Source organism: Notothenia rossii, assembly GCF_949606895.1.
Source record: "Notothenia rossii genome assembly, chromosome: 10".
Lineage (NCBI taxonomy): Eukaryota > Metazoa > Chordata > Actinopteri > Perciformes > Nototheniidae > Notothenia > Notothenia rossii.
Genome location: NC_136908.1, coordinates 46,712,183 through 46,727,380, shown reverse-complemented (window position 1 = coordinate 46,727,380; position 15,198 = coordinate 46,712,183). Strand labels below are relative to the sequence as shown.

Sequence of the window (15,198 nt, the reverse complement as noted above, 5' to 3'; positions counted from 1 at the left end):
GTGTGTGTGTGTGTGTGTGTGTGTGTGTGTGTGTGTGTGTGTGTGTGTGGTTTTTCTCCTTGTCCCTGGAAAAAGCAATGTGATAAAGTAAAGCTTGCAGAAAATCTAAATTTAAAAACAGCCATGACCAACTGTGGAGAGATGAAAGCAGAGGAGGAGAGGAAGGAAGAGAGAGGAGGGGTGAAACGCTGGATAACAATTTGCATCCTCTCACTTGCCACTGTGATTGTCGGCAGGGTAGAAAGCTTGTCTGATGTGTTTATGCCATAGGCTTACAGGAGCTAAAGGGAGAGAAGGAAAGTTTGAGGATAATGAAACTGGGGAGTGAGGGAGGAGCTGTGGAAAAGCATGTAATGGAGAGTAAACCTGCCTGCCTCAGTTTGTGAAATGACTCGCACATACTCTGATGTTCAAGGATGTTCTTCTTGTAGGTTCAGTAGGGTGAATTTTAGTTTTGATATCAAACTGTCAGTTTCACCAATTGCCTTTTGATTTTGTCTTAATGAGTACTTTCAATTATGAACTGTTACTAGAATATTCTCGGCCATGTATGCGCCCTCATTATGTGTCTTAAACTTACAATGCCATGCTGTCTCTGCTGTATAGGTTCCTTCTGTTTGAAGGGAAAGACTTCACTGGAGTACCCAGTGTTTTTTAAACTCTCTTTCAAATCCACATGTATTATGACTATTCAGCAACTCTTACAACCACATTGCGGCTTGTGTTATTGTTAAGTATATCTGTATATATACTTAATCAATACTTATTTGCATTGACTGTTTCCTACATTATAATACAGGAGGGTTGGCAAACTGTTCTGTAGCAAAACGCTTCCCATGGGTACAAACCCCACAGCTGATGACAGATCTGTTTTAACTTTCTATGAAGTGGCTCTCTGTCAAACCTGGGTAAGTCCACCCCCATAACAAACAGCAAATTACAGCAGCTGTAGACCAAAGCGGTTTTGCAACCCTATTCAATTGTTGCACAACAGTGAAATCCGTAAATTAGCTCCTTGTGACACAGAGGCTGAAAACAAGTTATGGTGAGTTTTCTGTTGTGGGCAGTATGATGTTTGTATACAAGGCCAAATGGATCCTGTAGCAGTGGGGATTTTCTTGTCTGCGATGCTGTTCGCTGCCTATGGTTTGTAATCTGCATGTGTGTAAGTGATAGAAAATGTGAATGTGTCTGCAGCTTCATCCAGAATGATGACCATGTGGATTTATGAGTGTGTGAATCATTTAATCGTGTCCCTCGTCCCACTAGACCGCTCTTCCCTCCTTCTCTCAGATACCTCTTTGTGCCCTAGGACATCACAGACAGAGTATGACGCTGACATTAGGCCCTTGGTGCAGATCTATGGCTGAATAGCACACACACAGTGTACTCAATTGAATATAGGTCGAAAAGGATTGGCAAATCATTGTATTCTGTTTTTATTTACTATTTATACTACAGCCCAACTTAATTGGAATTGGGGTTTGTTTATGTATGGCATTATTAGGCATGTATTTAGTTTAAATTCCCAATGTTGCATCATTCCCTCTTAAATGAAATATTAACATTGTCAACATTTTCACAACAAGCCCAAAGGAATCTCTTAACTGTAATCATTAACAATTATGGGCAATTACTGGCAATTACTACCTATTATGGCATCATGCCAACATTAGTTTTAGTAGCTTAGATAGATACATCATTTCCTTATTAGACAGTATAAGAATAACATAAGAAGGCTGGAATATTTTTGTGAAAGTGTGCACATTAGTGACGTGTTTAAAGATGATTGGAATGGAGTGTAAAGATACTTAATACGGGAAGAAGCCTGAATATATTACATTCGTAATCACGATCATTTCTTATGGTAATGATGTTAGTGTTATTTGACTGTCTATGCACTTTGTGAAAGCATCAAATCTTCAATTGGATTTTCACTTTGACCTTTTAAGGAAATGACACATCCACTTCTCGTTTCCGTTCATTGGTGCCAGCTGGGTCTTCTTCTGCCTCTCCGTCTTTGCTCTTGCTCAGGCAGCAGGCCTAGTTATAATGTAGCACCATTTGCTGAATGTGTTTTAAAAGTGGGATATTTCAGCCGCCGGAAGGGCACTCTTGACTCATCCTGTCAAACTGCTACATTTTCAGTTTTCTGAGACCATTACTGCAGGGCTGCTAGTCTTTGCAGGTGTGACATTCTGTCTTCACTAGCATGTCCCACATGCTCCATCTATCCTATATGGCCTATACCAACGTCATTTACAATGGAGGGTTATGAGACCATGAAGACGTCTGACATATTTATTTTCTAAAAGGACAGATGGAAATAGGGTCACTTGTTTCTTAAACCATGTGAGGCCTCAGTGTGCTAATGTTGTTTTGGATGGCATTGTATTATATTGGTTCATCTTTTATTTTGTCCAGTCTTCTAACTCACCAAGAAGGCGGCCATATAATAATTAAAAATGCCTAATTTATGCACCCTTTGATTCAGATCCACTCCTAAATTGAGCGGGTTCTTCCTTGCTTAATGCAACCCCCTTTCTCCAATTTTCAGTAAGATGGGAACAATAGTTTTTCCATAATCCTGCTGACAAAAGATAACAAACCAGACCGAAAACATAACCTCCTTGGCAGAGGTAATAACAATTTCAGAGGGCACTACAGGCCAGTGGACTGACCTCATTCCAGCTGTGCGTAGTAAACCAGGAGCTGAGATCTTTAAGACTCGTCTTCATCACCACTACGGATTATAAGGGAAAGCTGTAATCCATTCGCATTGAGCTAACAAAATCAACCTCTGCACAGATGAGCTCACAGATGTGCATTGTGCTCATCTATGTTGTGTGTGTGTGCGTGTGACAGTGTGTGTGATGGAATGGGATAAGATGGCTTAATATAACAGTTTTTGTCCAATAGTCTATCCCCTATCCTTTGTACTGAAGACACACCCACCCACCCACCCACCCACACACACACACACACACACACACACACACACACACACACACACACACACACACACACACACACACACACACACACACAAACACACACACACACACACACACACACACACACACACACACACACACACACACACACACACACACACACACACACACACACACACACACACACAGCCACGCACATTTTCCACATTAAATACTGTGCCCATCTTCACAGACACCTGAAAGACACAATTACAGAAAAGTGTAAAAACAGAGTGGGGGATCAGAGAAAAATTAAAGCAGCAGAAACGTTTTGTTCTGATCACACAAAGCCTCCTAAATAATCAAGCTTTCCTGTCTTAGAAGTTAATCTCTGAGGTCAAGTCTGCTTTATCTCTGTTCTGCAACAGTAGGGAAGAAAAGCAGCGGTTACAGACAGGTCACTGAGAAAGGGATGTTGAGAGAAACTGGAAAATAAATAAAAAAGAAACCAGAAAACTGCATGGTGGTTGCTGACCAATAGTCAGAAAACCTGATGAAGCCATTGAGTGCATCTAGAAGCAGTTATTTTGGCAAATGGAGAAGTTTTTTTTCCTTGCAACAAACAAGCTGTAACAAGTTGGAAATATACACCATGCATAAGTGTCATAAGGTCTTGCTGTCAAGAGTGATTTAAGTATAACTGAATGTTAATGGCAGCACTTGACAAATCTAAGTGTCAATCATACAAGGTGATGATTGATTCACATATGGTAAATGACATTTGTGGAAATCATTTCAGTTCTCTAAAAACTTAAGGGACCAATAGCTGTCTTGAAACATTCTGCGTTTTCAGATAAACAAAATACATTTATGTTGTGCAAGACTGTTGGCGGTTCTGCGGACTCCTTTGTTCTTTCTCTGTAGCCACATTCAAATACATGCCGTGCACATTTGTTATTCAATTCTATGTCCATCATGCCAAGGGTTAAGATCTGAAAGTATTCAAATGGTGAGAATGTACATGTGCTTTCCCTCAAGGTACCAGTAGTCTCTGGGCTTGTTTCAACCCAGACCCCAGCTATCCAACTCTTCTGCACCCTTCCCTTAGGCTCTGGGCTTTTGTGTGTGAACATGTATTTGTGTATGGGAGGGTTTTGTGTCTGAAAGTCCTGCTAAAGGACATTTTGGCATGTCAAAGCAGGAAAAGCACACCTGTGATTAATGGCACTAATAATTGCTACCTCTTGTAGTTTGGAGGGTGACTTTAAACCCAAGGGAAGACATCTAAAATACCTTTTTTGCTTGGACATTTATCATACAACCTCATTTCTCCAACCTTTCTTGCTGGTGTCTTCTTTCCATAGTCAAGAGGCTTCACTAGCCCCCCCCCCCCCCACCCCCCCCCCATTCATACAACCTCCACTCCACAGTCTTACATCATCTGTGTATTGTGGTTGTAGGTCTAAAGTGTGCTGTGATGCAAAATGAAGTGTTATAATTCCTGATGTGTTACCTGCTTCAGCTGCAGTGCCACTGACATGCATTGCTGATCGAGGGAGGCAGATAAAAGGGAGAGGAACAGGGAGGAGGGGGAAGAACTAATGTGAGAAGAGCTTTAAGGATGTCACCTCACCCATCAAGTCTTAACACAACTCTGCGAGCTTGACTGAATCAAGTTTCAAACTTCAGAGGTCACACCATGCCTGTTTGAATGTATGGATTCCTGCTTGGAAGGGTTTGATGGCCTTATTGGCACTCATGTGTCTTTGTGGACAGTTGTAAATATTGACTACATGTGTTTGAGGTCTTACAATGATATATAATGGTTGATATTATGACATTACGTAAATAAACTTCATAGGAATCTATATATTTGGTGGAGAATTTTGATTGATTTGATTAGAAGATTCTTCTGTGCTCTCTAGGGCAACAATATTTCTTAATAACTTCACTGCACTGCAATATTGGCCATGTAGGTGATTGACGCAGGTACTTGAATGATTCAGGACTAGAAGAAAGACTCCTTACAAGAGACCGCAATGTCATTTCTGTTCATTTGAAAGAACACAGGCATACAAACAAAACCACCGAGCACACTACCATACTGTGTCTGGTTTCAGTGTTTCTCATACTGCACCAAAACATTCAGAGTCATTTGCAGCTTCAAGCCAACAAGGGCTCATAATTAATGACTGTTGAGAGGAAAAAGGGATGCTGGAAACCAGAGATGAGAAAGAAAGAAAGGAGAGAAAGAGGCAATGAGGGCTAAAGAGAGGGGCAGTTATTTCACTCTCATGAAACAACAGAGGAGCTGAGCTCGGAGGAGAGGAGATACAGGGAAGTAAGGATAGATGGATGGATGGTTTGAGGAAAATGGGGAAGACGTGTTGGGACTTAAGATGGTGCCAGTCGGCAGCGGATGGAAGCGAGAGCTGATTTGTCTACACGGCCCTGCATTCCTGTCGGCCCGTTAGTGTGGGGAATAAGGGAATTGGGAGAGCGAAAGAGAGAGAAATGGAAAGCGAGAGAGAGCTAGGGGCTTTGAATTTGTTCTATGAAAGCAGCTGTCAGACAGTGCCTAGCAACACCATTTAAGAAGGATTCTTGGCTGCATTTATAGTGATTACAGCAAAATATCTCCGCCTTTTGATTCCGAACAAGCTTTTATGGCACAACATTGCTATAACCAGGGGGCAGTTCAGAAGGATGATCGAGTGCATATCTTCTTTGTTAACACAAAATATGTCATGTGGGCTACTTGTTAAATATAGATTAAAGGGAAATATTAAAGCTCTGCTTCACTCTCCTCATCCTTGTTGAAAACACTCCATCTTAGAATGGGATTGTTCATAGCATTACACACTCATGTGTTAAGTATTAGGTTTGCAGAATTGGTTATCAGCTTAACCTGTGGAAATACAGCCTTTTGTTTGACATATTTGTTTGTTATTCGGCACTATATGTAGCTAATGAATGCATTTGACATGCTCTCTAATTATCCTTTGTGTGATTATGGGCCCTAATGCTCACTGATGAATTGCTCGTGTGTCTTTGAAAGGACTTAGTCATCCTAATTGAATCCAGAGCTTCATTAAGTTCACCCTGTAAATGGCCCTCTCTGGTCACTGTTTTGTGTCCTGTATCATTGACAGAGGCCCCTCCTATTCAGGAAGTTTGCCGCAGTATAACCCAATCAGAGTGAGGCGCGGAAGGCTGGCCAGTGCGCTCTTCAACAGTCCTCCTAATGACATTAGAGCCTCTTGATCTGCACTGATGATAACACACTACAACCAATCTCAGCCTGCATCAGCACCCACTGCACAAAGGCCCAGTCCCAGCCAAGAGTGTGTAGAGTTTGTCAGTGTATGTGTTTGAGTGACCTTACTTTGGAACCAAGGACTGCTTGAGAGTTGTACTCCCTCAAGGACTCTGCCAATCCCCACTCTCTTTGTAGCCCGGTAATGCAAGGAGACGCAATACAGAAATTATTCTTTCCTGTACAGAAAACCTTCAGAAACTGCCTGACTTGTTGTAAAAGAAAGGGAAAGAGAAGGACTGGCAAATAATAAAAGACATGAGCGAAGAAAGAGGATGGGCAGATGTCAGCTATTTCTCTAAAATCCAGAAGGGTCGTCCAGTTGGATTTTTGCCTAGATCCCTTCTTTGAAATGCTCTGACTCACTCTAGAATAGCGAAAAAGAGAGACAGGAAGACGGAGAGATTCCCTTGAAAATCGAAAAATGTTGTAGGTGCAGATTGTAAAACTGAATACTTTCAATAATTCAACATAATGTATTATTTGCAGCGTGTTGATGCTTGTAAACACTGGGATGATTGTTACATCTGTAGTACATAATATCTGAGTCCTTCAGTCGGTTTTCTGCCATTCATATCATATGTACCCAATCCAAAAGCTTTCTTTGTAATATCAACAGCTCCGGGGTGGATTAGACCTCCTAACCTCCATCTAGACAGGGTATCTGGTGACAGTAATCCATGCTGCTAATCCACGTCTTGATGTAACCAAGGACACCCCGCCTTTCTTCCATCCTCTCTGGCCTCCTTTTTCTGTTCTGCCGCTGCCTTCCTTAGAGAGATGAGTGTGCCATCTGTTTTGTGCATCAGCAGGGGTTATCTTAGCCTGTTAGACATGTTAGACATGATTACTCTATCATAACTTAAGTTTGTATTTATGTTTCTGTTCATACACCTGTGTGAGAATGGATCTTAATCACATTTGGGTTGTTTCCTGACGGACACACACAGCATTAAGTCCGGTCAGGTAGGGCAGCACGTGAAGTCAGCACCGATGCAGACTCGCTGTTTGAGGGTTTGATAGCCCACTCCCCCTCCACACTCATTGGTTTGGAACAGCACTTAATGTGGCAGACCCACCGCGCAAACGGAGGTATAGGGTGTAGGGCGTGGTTTGGGATTGGGCCTGAGTGTGAGCGTTTGTGACTGTGATTATGCTCTGAGTGCAGGGACATTGTTTTCCTCCACTCGCTGTGTGTGGCTGCAATGCAGACTGACGCGTGTTCTTCTGATCAGTGCCAGAGCCCAGCAGGGGAGAGGGGTGGAGGGAGGTTAGGGGGGGGGCTTCACCACTCCAGTCAGTACATCCACTGATCTGGGACGCACAGCTTTGTCTGCTTGTTTTCCTTTCATTCTATTGCCTCTGTGTCACTGTGTTTCTCTCTGTCTTTTCTATCTTGCTCTGCCTCCCTCACTCCAATTTATCTTTCTTTTCCAACTTTTCTCTTCCCATGTCTACCAATTCTTGATTGTATACTACTACTACTACTACTACTACTACTACTACTACTACTACTACTACTACTACTACTACTACTCACAACCCAATGCTTATAATAACCCAGACCGATGGCTTCTGCAATCATATGAAAAAAGTCTTAACTGATGCAAAATCCTTAATTATAACTGCCCCTCCACTGTAGGCTATGAGAGATGGAACCAAGCTGCCAAGCAGACGTCATATTAGCAGTTTAGCCGTATCATTTGAGCAGGTGGATAGCCTGAAGCAGTGAGAGCCTAAACAAGTACTACAACAGCTATCAACCACCATGCACCTTTCTATCTGATAACATGTCAACCAGAAACAAACATGCCCGTAATACACAGCCATGTCTGACAAAAGAGTCCCCCAGAGAGCAAAGGCCATTAAAGGACTTGTAATAATGAGAATTATGATCCAAAAATAATCACAATTGCAATATCAGTCAAAAAGAATGGTAATTATGTATTCTTTCCAATCGTGCAACCCTACTCTGTCCGCACTGTATAGGGCAGCTGCCCTCATTTCTCCTCAAACATTGCTCTCAATGACCACATTCAACACGACAGGACTGACATAACTCCAACCTTTTACTGTAGGTACTGCAAGGGCCTTGAAATGAGTTATTTCCCTTTATTAAACTTCACTATTCTCTACACTCTGCTCTCTCTTAAATCTCTGTCAGCATTGTGCTTCTGTGCTGCATTAAAGCCTTGTTATGCAGTTGGGTTAATTGTCATTCAATCACATTCTTTCGCCCACTGACAGATTACCTTAGATGCGTATGGTTTTCTTCCTTTATGAATATAAAGGATTATGCGTAATTAACGTACTCCCCACTCACTCATAATCTCCTAATCCTATTTTACTCCTAGTGTTTTTTATGAATGTGTTAAATTATTTTAAAACATTTGGACACTGAGAAGTTAAGCTGTTTACCAAAGACTTTGACAGTTTCCTCCATTCCAAGTCATTTCTTACACATAAATGCCTCCCCTCTTCCAGACTATAAATAGCAGGGGATTATTTTCTCAACGCTTGCTTTTTGTTGTTGTGTCTCCTCAAATTGTCATGTCTGGCCTTGGCTCTCCATTACACAATCATTGCCAAACCAAAATGGCTCATGACATATCCATAATAGCTGTTGTCCATGGAATTTGCTTTGCAGCCTCAAAATACTTTGTCTGAAACAGAGCAATTTGTAGCAGTTTATCTGTGAACCTTACAGGGTGTTTGTGACTTTTCTGAACTTTTGAGCAATTTCTGACAGCCAGACTAAACGTAGGTGTTGGAGACGTAACTGAATCGTCATTTGTTTTGGGGCTGGGGCATATTTGATCCATTTGCCAACAAATTTCTGGTGTACAGCCTCGACGATGCAACTTCAACTGATGGAGCTTGGACACATTCTCTTCACTTCCCTTCAAAAGCCACATTTCACTTTCTGCACTGAACACAGGATAATTCCCTTCATTGGTTACATTTATCTCCCTTTTTTGGGCTGTATTTTTACAGTTATGATGCGATTGCTCCTGGCCTGAAGGTGTTTAAAAACACAACACAGGAAAAAGAGAAAATAGAAATATCCCAATTATTTTATGACTAAAAGACTTACACTCAGTTTTCCGTCTCAAAGATGGAAATAATGCACACAAACAGGGTTGTTTTTGTCCACAGTTCCAACGATCCTGGAAGTGTATGTCTGGAAAAGAGTGTGGTGCTAATCATGAATTCATTAGCACTCATTGTCTATAGGGCTGTTAATGTGTGATCGTGTGTGTGTGGGGCTGTGTGTGTGTGTGTGTGTGTGTGTGTGTATGTGTGTGTTAGATATTTGAGTAAATCTTGAAGCTAGCCCAGAGCAGTTAGCGAGACACACAGGTCACAGAACTTGAAGCCATGCTACCTTTTTGCATCTGCCAGATTCTTGAACAGGTCTGTTGTTGACATATTTACAAAATTAGAGAGTAAAGTTTGTTTCTTTAAACTCCCATCAGTCCAATATGCATAAATAATCATTTTAATAATATTGCTGAAATATTTTATGACAACCCTAATTAGAGGTAATTTTTCTGTCACGCCATAATTTGCACTTTTTCTCAAACCTCATCAATGCAAGAAGCATGTACTGCATAAAGATAAACTGTGTGTGTGTGTGTGTGTGTGTGTGTGTGTGTGTGTGTGTGTGTGTGTGTGTGTGTGTGTGTGTGTGTGTGTGTGTGTGTGTGTGTGTGTGTGTGTGTGTGTGTGTGTGTGTGTGTGTGTGTGTGTGTGTGTGTGTGTGTGTGTGTGTGTTGTGTAAATCCTCAGTTCCAAAGCAAGCTTCAATTAATGGCGCTTGATGATCTGAAAGCAAACTAGACGAGCTTCCTCCCCAACCCCCCCCCCTCCCGCCCTTCTTTCCTCTCCGACTCTTTTCTATTAATAATAACTGCTGAATAAAGTTGTCTGTGAATTTCAGAGGAACACTTTGTTATGGCTGTCCCTCCTGCTAGGTAAATGAGAGGTGGGATCTCCAGTGCTGTTCCCTTTTGTAAGATTAATTTTCAGCTCCCCTTTTTCTTTTTTTTAGCAATATGGCTGCCCTTTCATCCCCCCTAGGGTAGCAGCAGCAGCTTTCACTAGCTCCTTTTTCTAAACCTGTCTCTTTTGCGTGCACTTTCTCTTAGTAGGAGGACCAAATAATAGAAAACACTTTTCAGCACAATTGACCTGCTGCACATACCAATTTGGTGAATGTGATAATGATTATTTGTTTTCTGACTCCAAATGTGTAGATTTGGGGTTTCGGGTTTAGTTTACTTACTGAAACAAATTGTTTTGCATGTCAATGATTTTCAAGTGAAGAGTACATTTGATATTAGTGTTTATCCTAAACTCGGTCTCTCCCTTTACGTCATGGTAATGATTGCACTTTGACTTTGACACGCATCGGAGCATAAATGCACACACCTGTCGACGTTTCACCTTTTCTATCTCTGTATCGGTTTTTATCCCTCTCATCATCCTCTCTGGTCCTCTTATCATGTGTGGAGAGGCTGTCTGCTCTTTCTCTCTCTCTCTGCCTGCCAGCAGATGGAGGGGAGATTGGTAAGATTGCAGTGAGGTTGCGTTTGACACCACAGCTTGTGATTGCTTGGATATGGACTTGAGATGAGATATGTGGCTGGATAATGTCAGGTAGAACCATCATTTATTGGTGACAGCATATTGATTCCCAATAAATGTATATATGTCTAATATAACGTTATGTCAGAATGAATGAAAAACAAAACATAATGTTTGAGCCATAAGGTTTTAGCTACGCCATTAAATATCGGAATTAGTCGTATTTCTATATACATCTTTTTTTTTTATATCTTTGCCCTCTTCTTTCTCGGAGTTCAATGCAACAGGGACCTTGTTCCGTAAAACCGTAATTTTTGCTGATCAAATCTACACAGAGTTTTTAAATGCACCTCTCATACAACATGTCAATTCATTGTTGTTTATTCAAATTGAAAAGAAAATGTGTTAAGTATATTATTTTTACACATTGCTAGAACATGCAGTCAGCACAGGTTTTCCATTCTTGTGTGCGCATGCATGTGTAAAACTCATATCTGGATACTACCCAGGTTAACACCTATCCTCATGGTATGGAGTTTGACTTCGGAGAGGGGCCTAATGAGCAGGTGACACACAAGGGGGCCACCGTGTTTACAGGAAATGCTCTAGGGTCCCCTTGATAATCTCTGCTGGTGTGTGTCTTATGCGGTGTGCTGGCTGCTTTGACGGTATAGATAGAACAGTTCTACTTGGCCACAACATGCAGAATGTTCACTAAATTGGCATGGTTTCACATGTGTGTGTGCCTGTCTGCTGTGGTGGGACGTTTAATGCTGAGACTTTACAAATGAACGAAGGACTATAGGGAAGCTCATTTCTGCAATCGCTAGCATTTCCTCCCTAATTGTTCCTCTTCTGCCCATAAACCACCTACTTTGTGTGCGTGTGCATGTTTCTGTGTGAGTGTTTATCTGTGTGTGTGTGTAGTTATAGAATGAAAGAAAGTCCTTTTCTCTCTGCTAGCAGTGTCAGCAGGTGAGCTACCCTATTGGGAAAGAAGAGAGAAATCGCCAAAGCATGCAAATTGCTACTCCAAGGGGAGAATCAATTAGGTGCATAGCGGCTGTAACAGAAAGGCATAGAGGGGCGTAGAGGAGCAGGGGTCCATGCAGAGAGATGGTGCAGAGCCATGCTGATAACCTCCTCTGAGACCATGCATTACTCCTCCTCTTCTGTCCTCTTCTTCAATCCATGGTCTCATCCTATTGGCTAAAGCTCTCCCTCTACACTGCCTTTTAAACCTCTACCAGTGTTTCCCCTAGGTTTACTGCCTTGGCAGGGTGCTGCTCGAAAACAAATGTCGGGGCGCCCACATTTTTGTTATCCTCTGGAGCAGAGAGGAGCTGTGAATTATTGTTATCGATATCGTACAGTAACAAATGTATTTGGACATTAAAAAGTAATACAGTACAGTGTTACACTATACTGTATTACTTTAATTTAAACTGTATTCCCTTCGTATCATGTTGTCTACACTTCTTCCTTTCATTGATACATTTAAATCACCTGACTACAGCATATAACATACCTGCTGCAACCCTGTGCTGCTGCTGCTTCTCTCGGCCTCATCCTCTATTGCTGGAGGCAGCTCCACCTCATCTGATCTCTGATATGAAAGCAATCGTGTTATGATCATATTGAGCTATTGGTGTTAGTGTAACATTAAACAAGCAGTATACTTGTCATACATTGCTGACGATACATTTTAAGTGGCAATTTGTTGAGTCACTGCCGCTAAATGACGGTAGCATCAAGCTAGCAAGTCCTGCATTAGCCTCACATCAACAGGTGTAGACAGAACATCCAATTATCCTGAGCTAATTTACTGAATAAACCAACTCACATCTCAATACTGTAGTTCAAAACCGGGTTACCTGCTCCATCTGTGAGCTATTTTTAGAATGCGCGCGCTACGTTCGTTGTCGCGTTCGCGCGCGTCCACCTGGGCAGGCTGTGTGTGTCCTTCTCCCGTGACGATAACGGCTTGCGGTTAAAAAATAATAATAAACGAATTTGAAACTTGGGGGGGACACAAACGGGCAGACAGCAGAGCTCGTGCCAATAAAGCAGATTTGTTTGACTTTTTTACACTTTGTTGTTCTCCTCCTTTCCTCCGCTCTTGTCTCTGATTGTGAGCGCGAGTGTGTGCATTCGTGTGTGTGTGTGTGAGCCCCGCCCTTCAGAAACAGAGCGGAGGGAGAATGTGAATACGCAAAGCAGTGTACACTGAAACATGAACACATTGGATAAATAACATGGCGTTTAGTTTATTTAATAAAAGAGCACATGTTCAATGGGAAAAGTGACCGTAGATAGATGACTTCAGTTGAAATTTGGTGCTATATTTTTTTTTTTAAAGAAAAAACAAAATAAAAACAGCTTGAATTTCAGGCAGGGCGCGGGGCTCCGTTGGCAGGGCGCAGCGCCCCGCCAAGACAATGGTAGGGGAAACACTGCTCTACTGTGCCTCAGCCTGATTCATTTTTCTGTCAAGCCCATTTATTTTTCTTGTCTCAAGTGTGTGTGGCCTCTTCGCCCTTTTTCGTCATTATTCTTTGTTAAATTGCTGTGCTATAATCTGTGCGAGATAATGCATATCATATGCATAATGTTTATCTATCAATACCATGTTAATGTTACCTTGAATGTGTAGCAATTATTTGCTCATGTTTGTGTTTCTGTTGCTCACTGGGTTTTCTTTCTTCCCCCTTTAGGTACATGATGTCCTCAATCTCAAGAGAGGCTTGATCTTGATTGGCCGACAGCACTGGACTGTGCCTCCTTCCCTCTCCTCACCACTCCCAGCCTGAGAACAGCCATGACGTCCCTAACGAGGACACGGACCTGCTTTTTTGTATACTGCTTCCTGTCCAGTCTGGAGCTTCCTGTGACATCACAAACCGTGGTGCAAGCCGCACAAGCCCACAGTGCCGGCTCCCAGGTGATCACAGCATCCCTTCAGGAGGACGAGTATGCATCATTTCATGCTGAGAACCCTGCGTGGAAATTCAACCATATTGCAGTGGACTATCGCAATGGCAATGTCTATTTGGGAGCTGTTAATCGCATATACAAACTGTCCCCCAGCCTGGAGGTCCAGGTGTCCCATGAGACTGGTCCAGATGAAGACAACCGCAAGTGCTACCCACCCCGTATTGTGCAGCCCTGCAGTGAGCCGTTATCGCTCACCAACAATGTCAACAAGATGCTCCTGATGGACTATCGGGAGAACCGGCTGCTAGCGTGTGGCAGCCTCTACCAGGGCATCTGCAAACTCCTCCGCCTAGATGACCTCTTCAAACTGGGTGAGCCCTTCCACAAGAAGGAGCACTACCTCTCTGGTGTCAACGAGAGTGGCTCTGTGTTTGGCGTCATTGTGTCATATGGGAATGCCTCTCCAGACATGCTCTTTATAGCTACAGCAGTGGATGGCAAACCAGAGTACTTCCCTACCATCTCCAGCCGCAAGTTGGCCAGAAACTCTGAGGAAGATGGCATGTTTGCCTATGTCTTCCACGATGAGTTTGTGGCCTCTATGATTAAAATCCCTTCAGACACCTTCACTGTCATCCCAGACTTTGACATATACTACATTTATGGCTTTGCCAGTGGGAACTTTGTGTACTTCCTGACTTTGCAGCCGGAAATGGGGAACGGGCCAACTACTGGATCCTCTACTGGTCGGGAACAGGTGTACACCTCCAAGATAGTCCGCCTCTGCAAGGCTGACACCGCCTTTAACTCCTACGTGGAGGTCCCTATTGGATGCATTAGTGGCAACGTTGAGTACCGATTACTCGAGGCGGCCTACCTCTCCAAAGCTGGTGCTACCCTGGCACGCTCACTAGATGTGGAACCGGATGATGATGTTTTGTTCACCATTTTCTCAAAAGGCCAAAAGAGGCGTCCACGTCAGGCGTCGCAGGACTCTGCACTGTGTGTGTTCTCTCTGCGAAAGATCAATGAGAAAATCAAGGAGAGGCTGCAGTCGTGCTACAAGGGTGAAGGCACACTGGACCTGGCCTGGCTCAAAGTCAAAGATATTCCCTGCAGCAGTGCGGTGAGTACTACTACAATGCCCACAAACACATTTTGTGACTTTCAGACACATTTACACTTCACCAAATGTAATGTTACTTGGGAGATTTACACTTGATTGGTAGTTATTTTTCATTCCACACATACTTTACAGACACATACATTACTCACTGTTCCTAATCTGTCAGATTAGCAGGCGTCCAGCAGTTCTGTTTAAAGTAGCGTTTATCAAACCCATTTAAGTGAAGGGCACTTAAACAGACTATAGAAAAACAAACACTAGAGATTTCTTATTGTTAGAATAGTTTCTGAGGGTGATCATAC

General features: G+C 42.6%; 1 protein-coding gene across 2 annotated transcripts in view; it reads left to right on the top strand.

Moving 5' to 3' along the window:
- plxna4 (plexin A4) overlaps positions 1-15,198 on the top strand; it is a 229,002-nt gene that overhangs the window by 9,994 nt on the left and 203,810 nt on the right. For both annotated transcript variants that reach the window (XM_079656550.1, XM_079656549.1), the window contains exon 2: positions 13,551-14,896. In XM_079656550.1, the coding sequence (XP_079512676.1) occupies positions 13,655-14,896 (1,242 nt within the window). In that variant the 5' untranslated portion in view covers positions 13,551-13,654. The remainder of the gene's footprint in view (positions 1-13,550; positions 14,897-15,198) is intronic.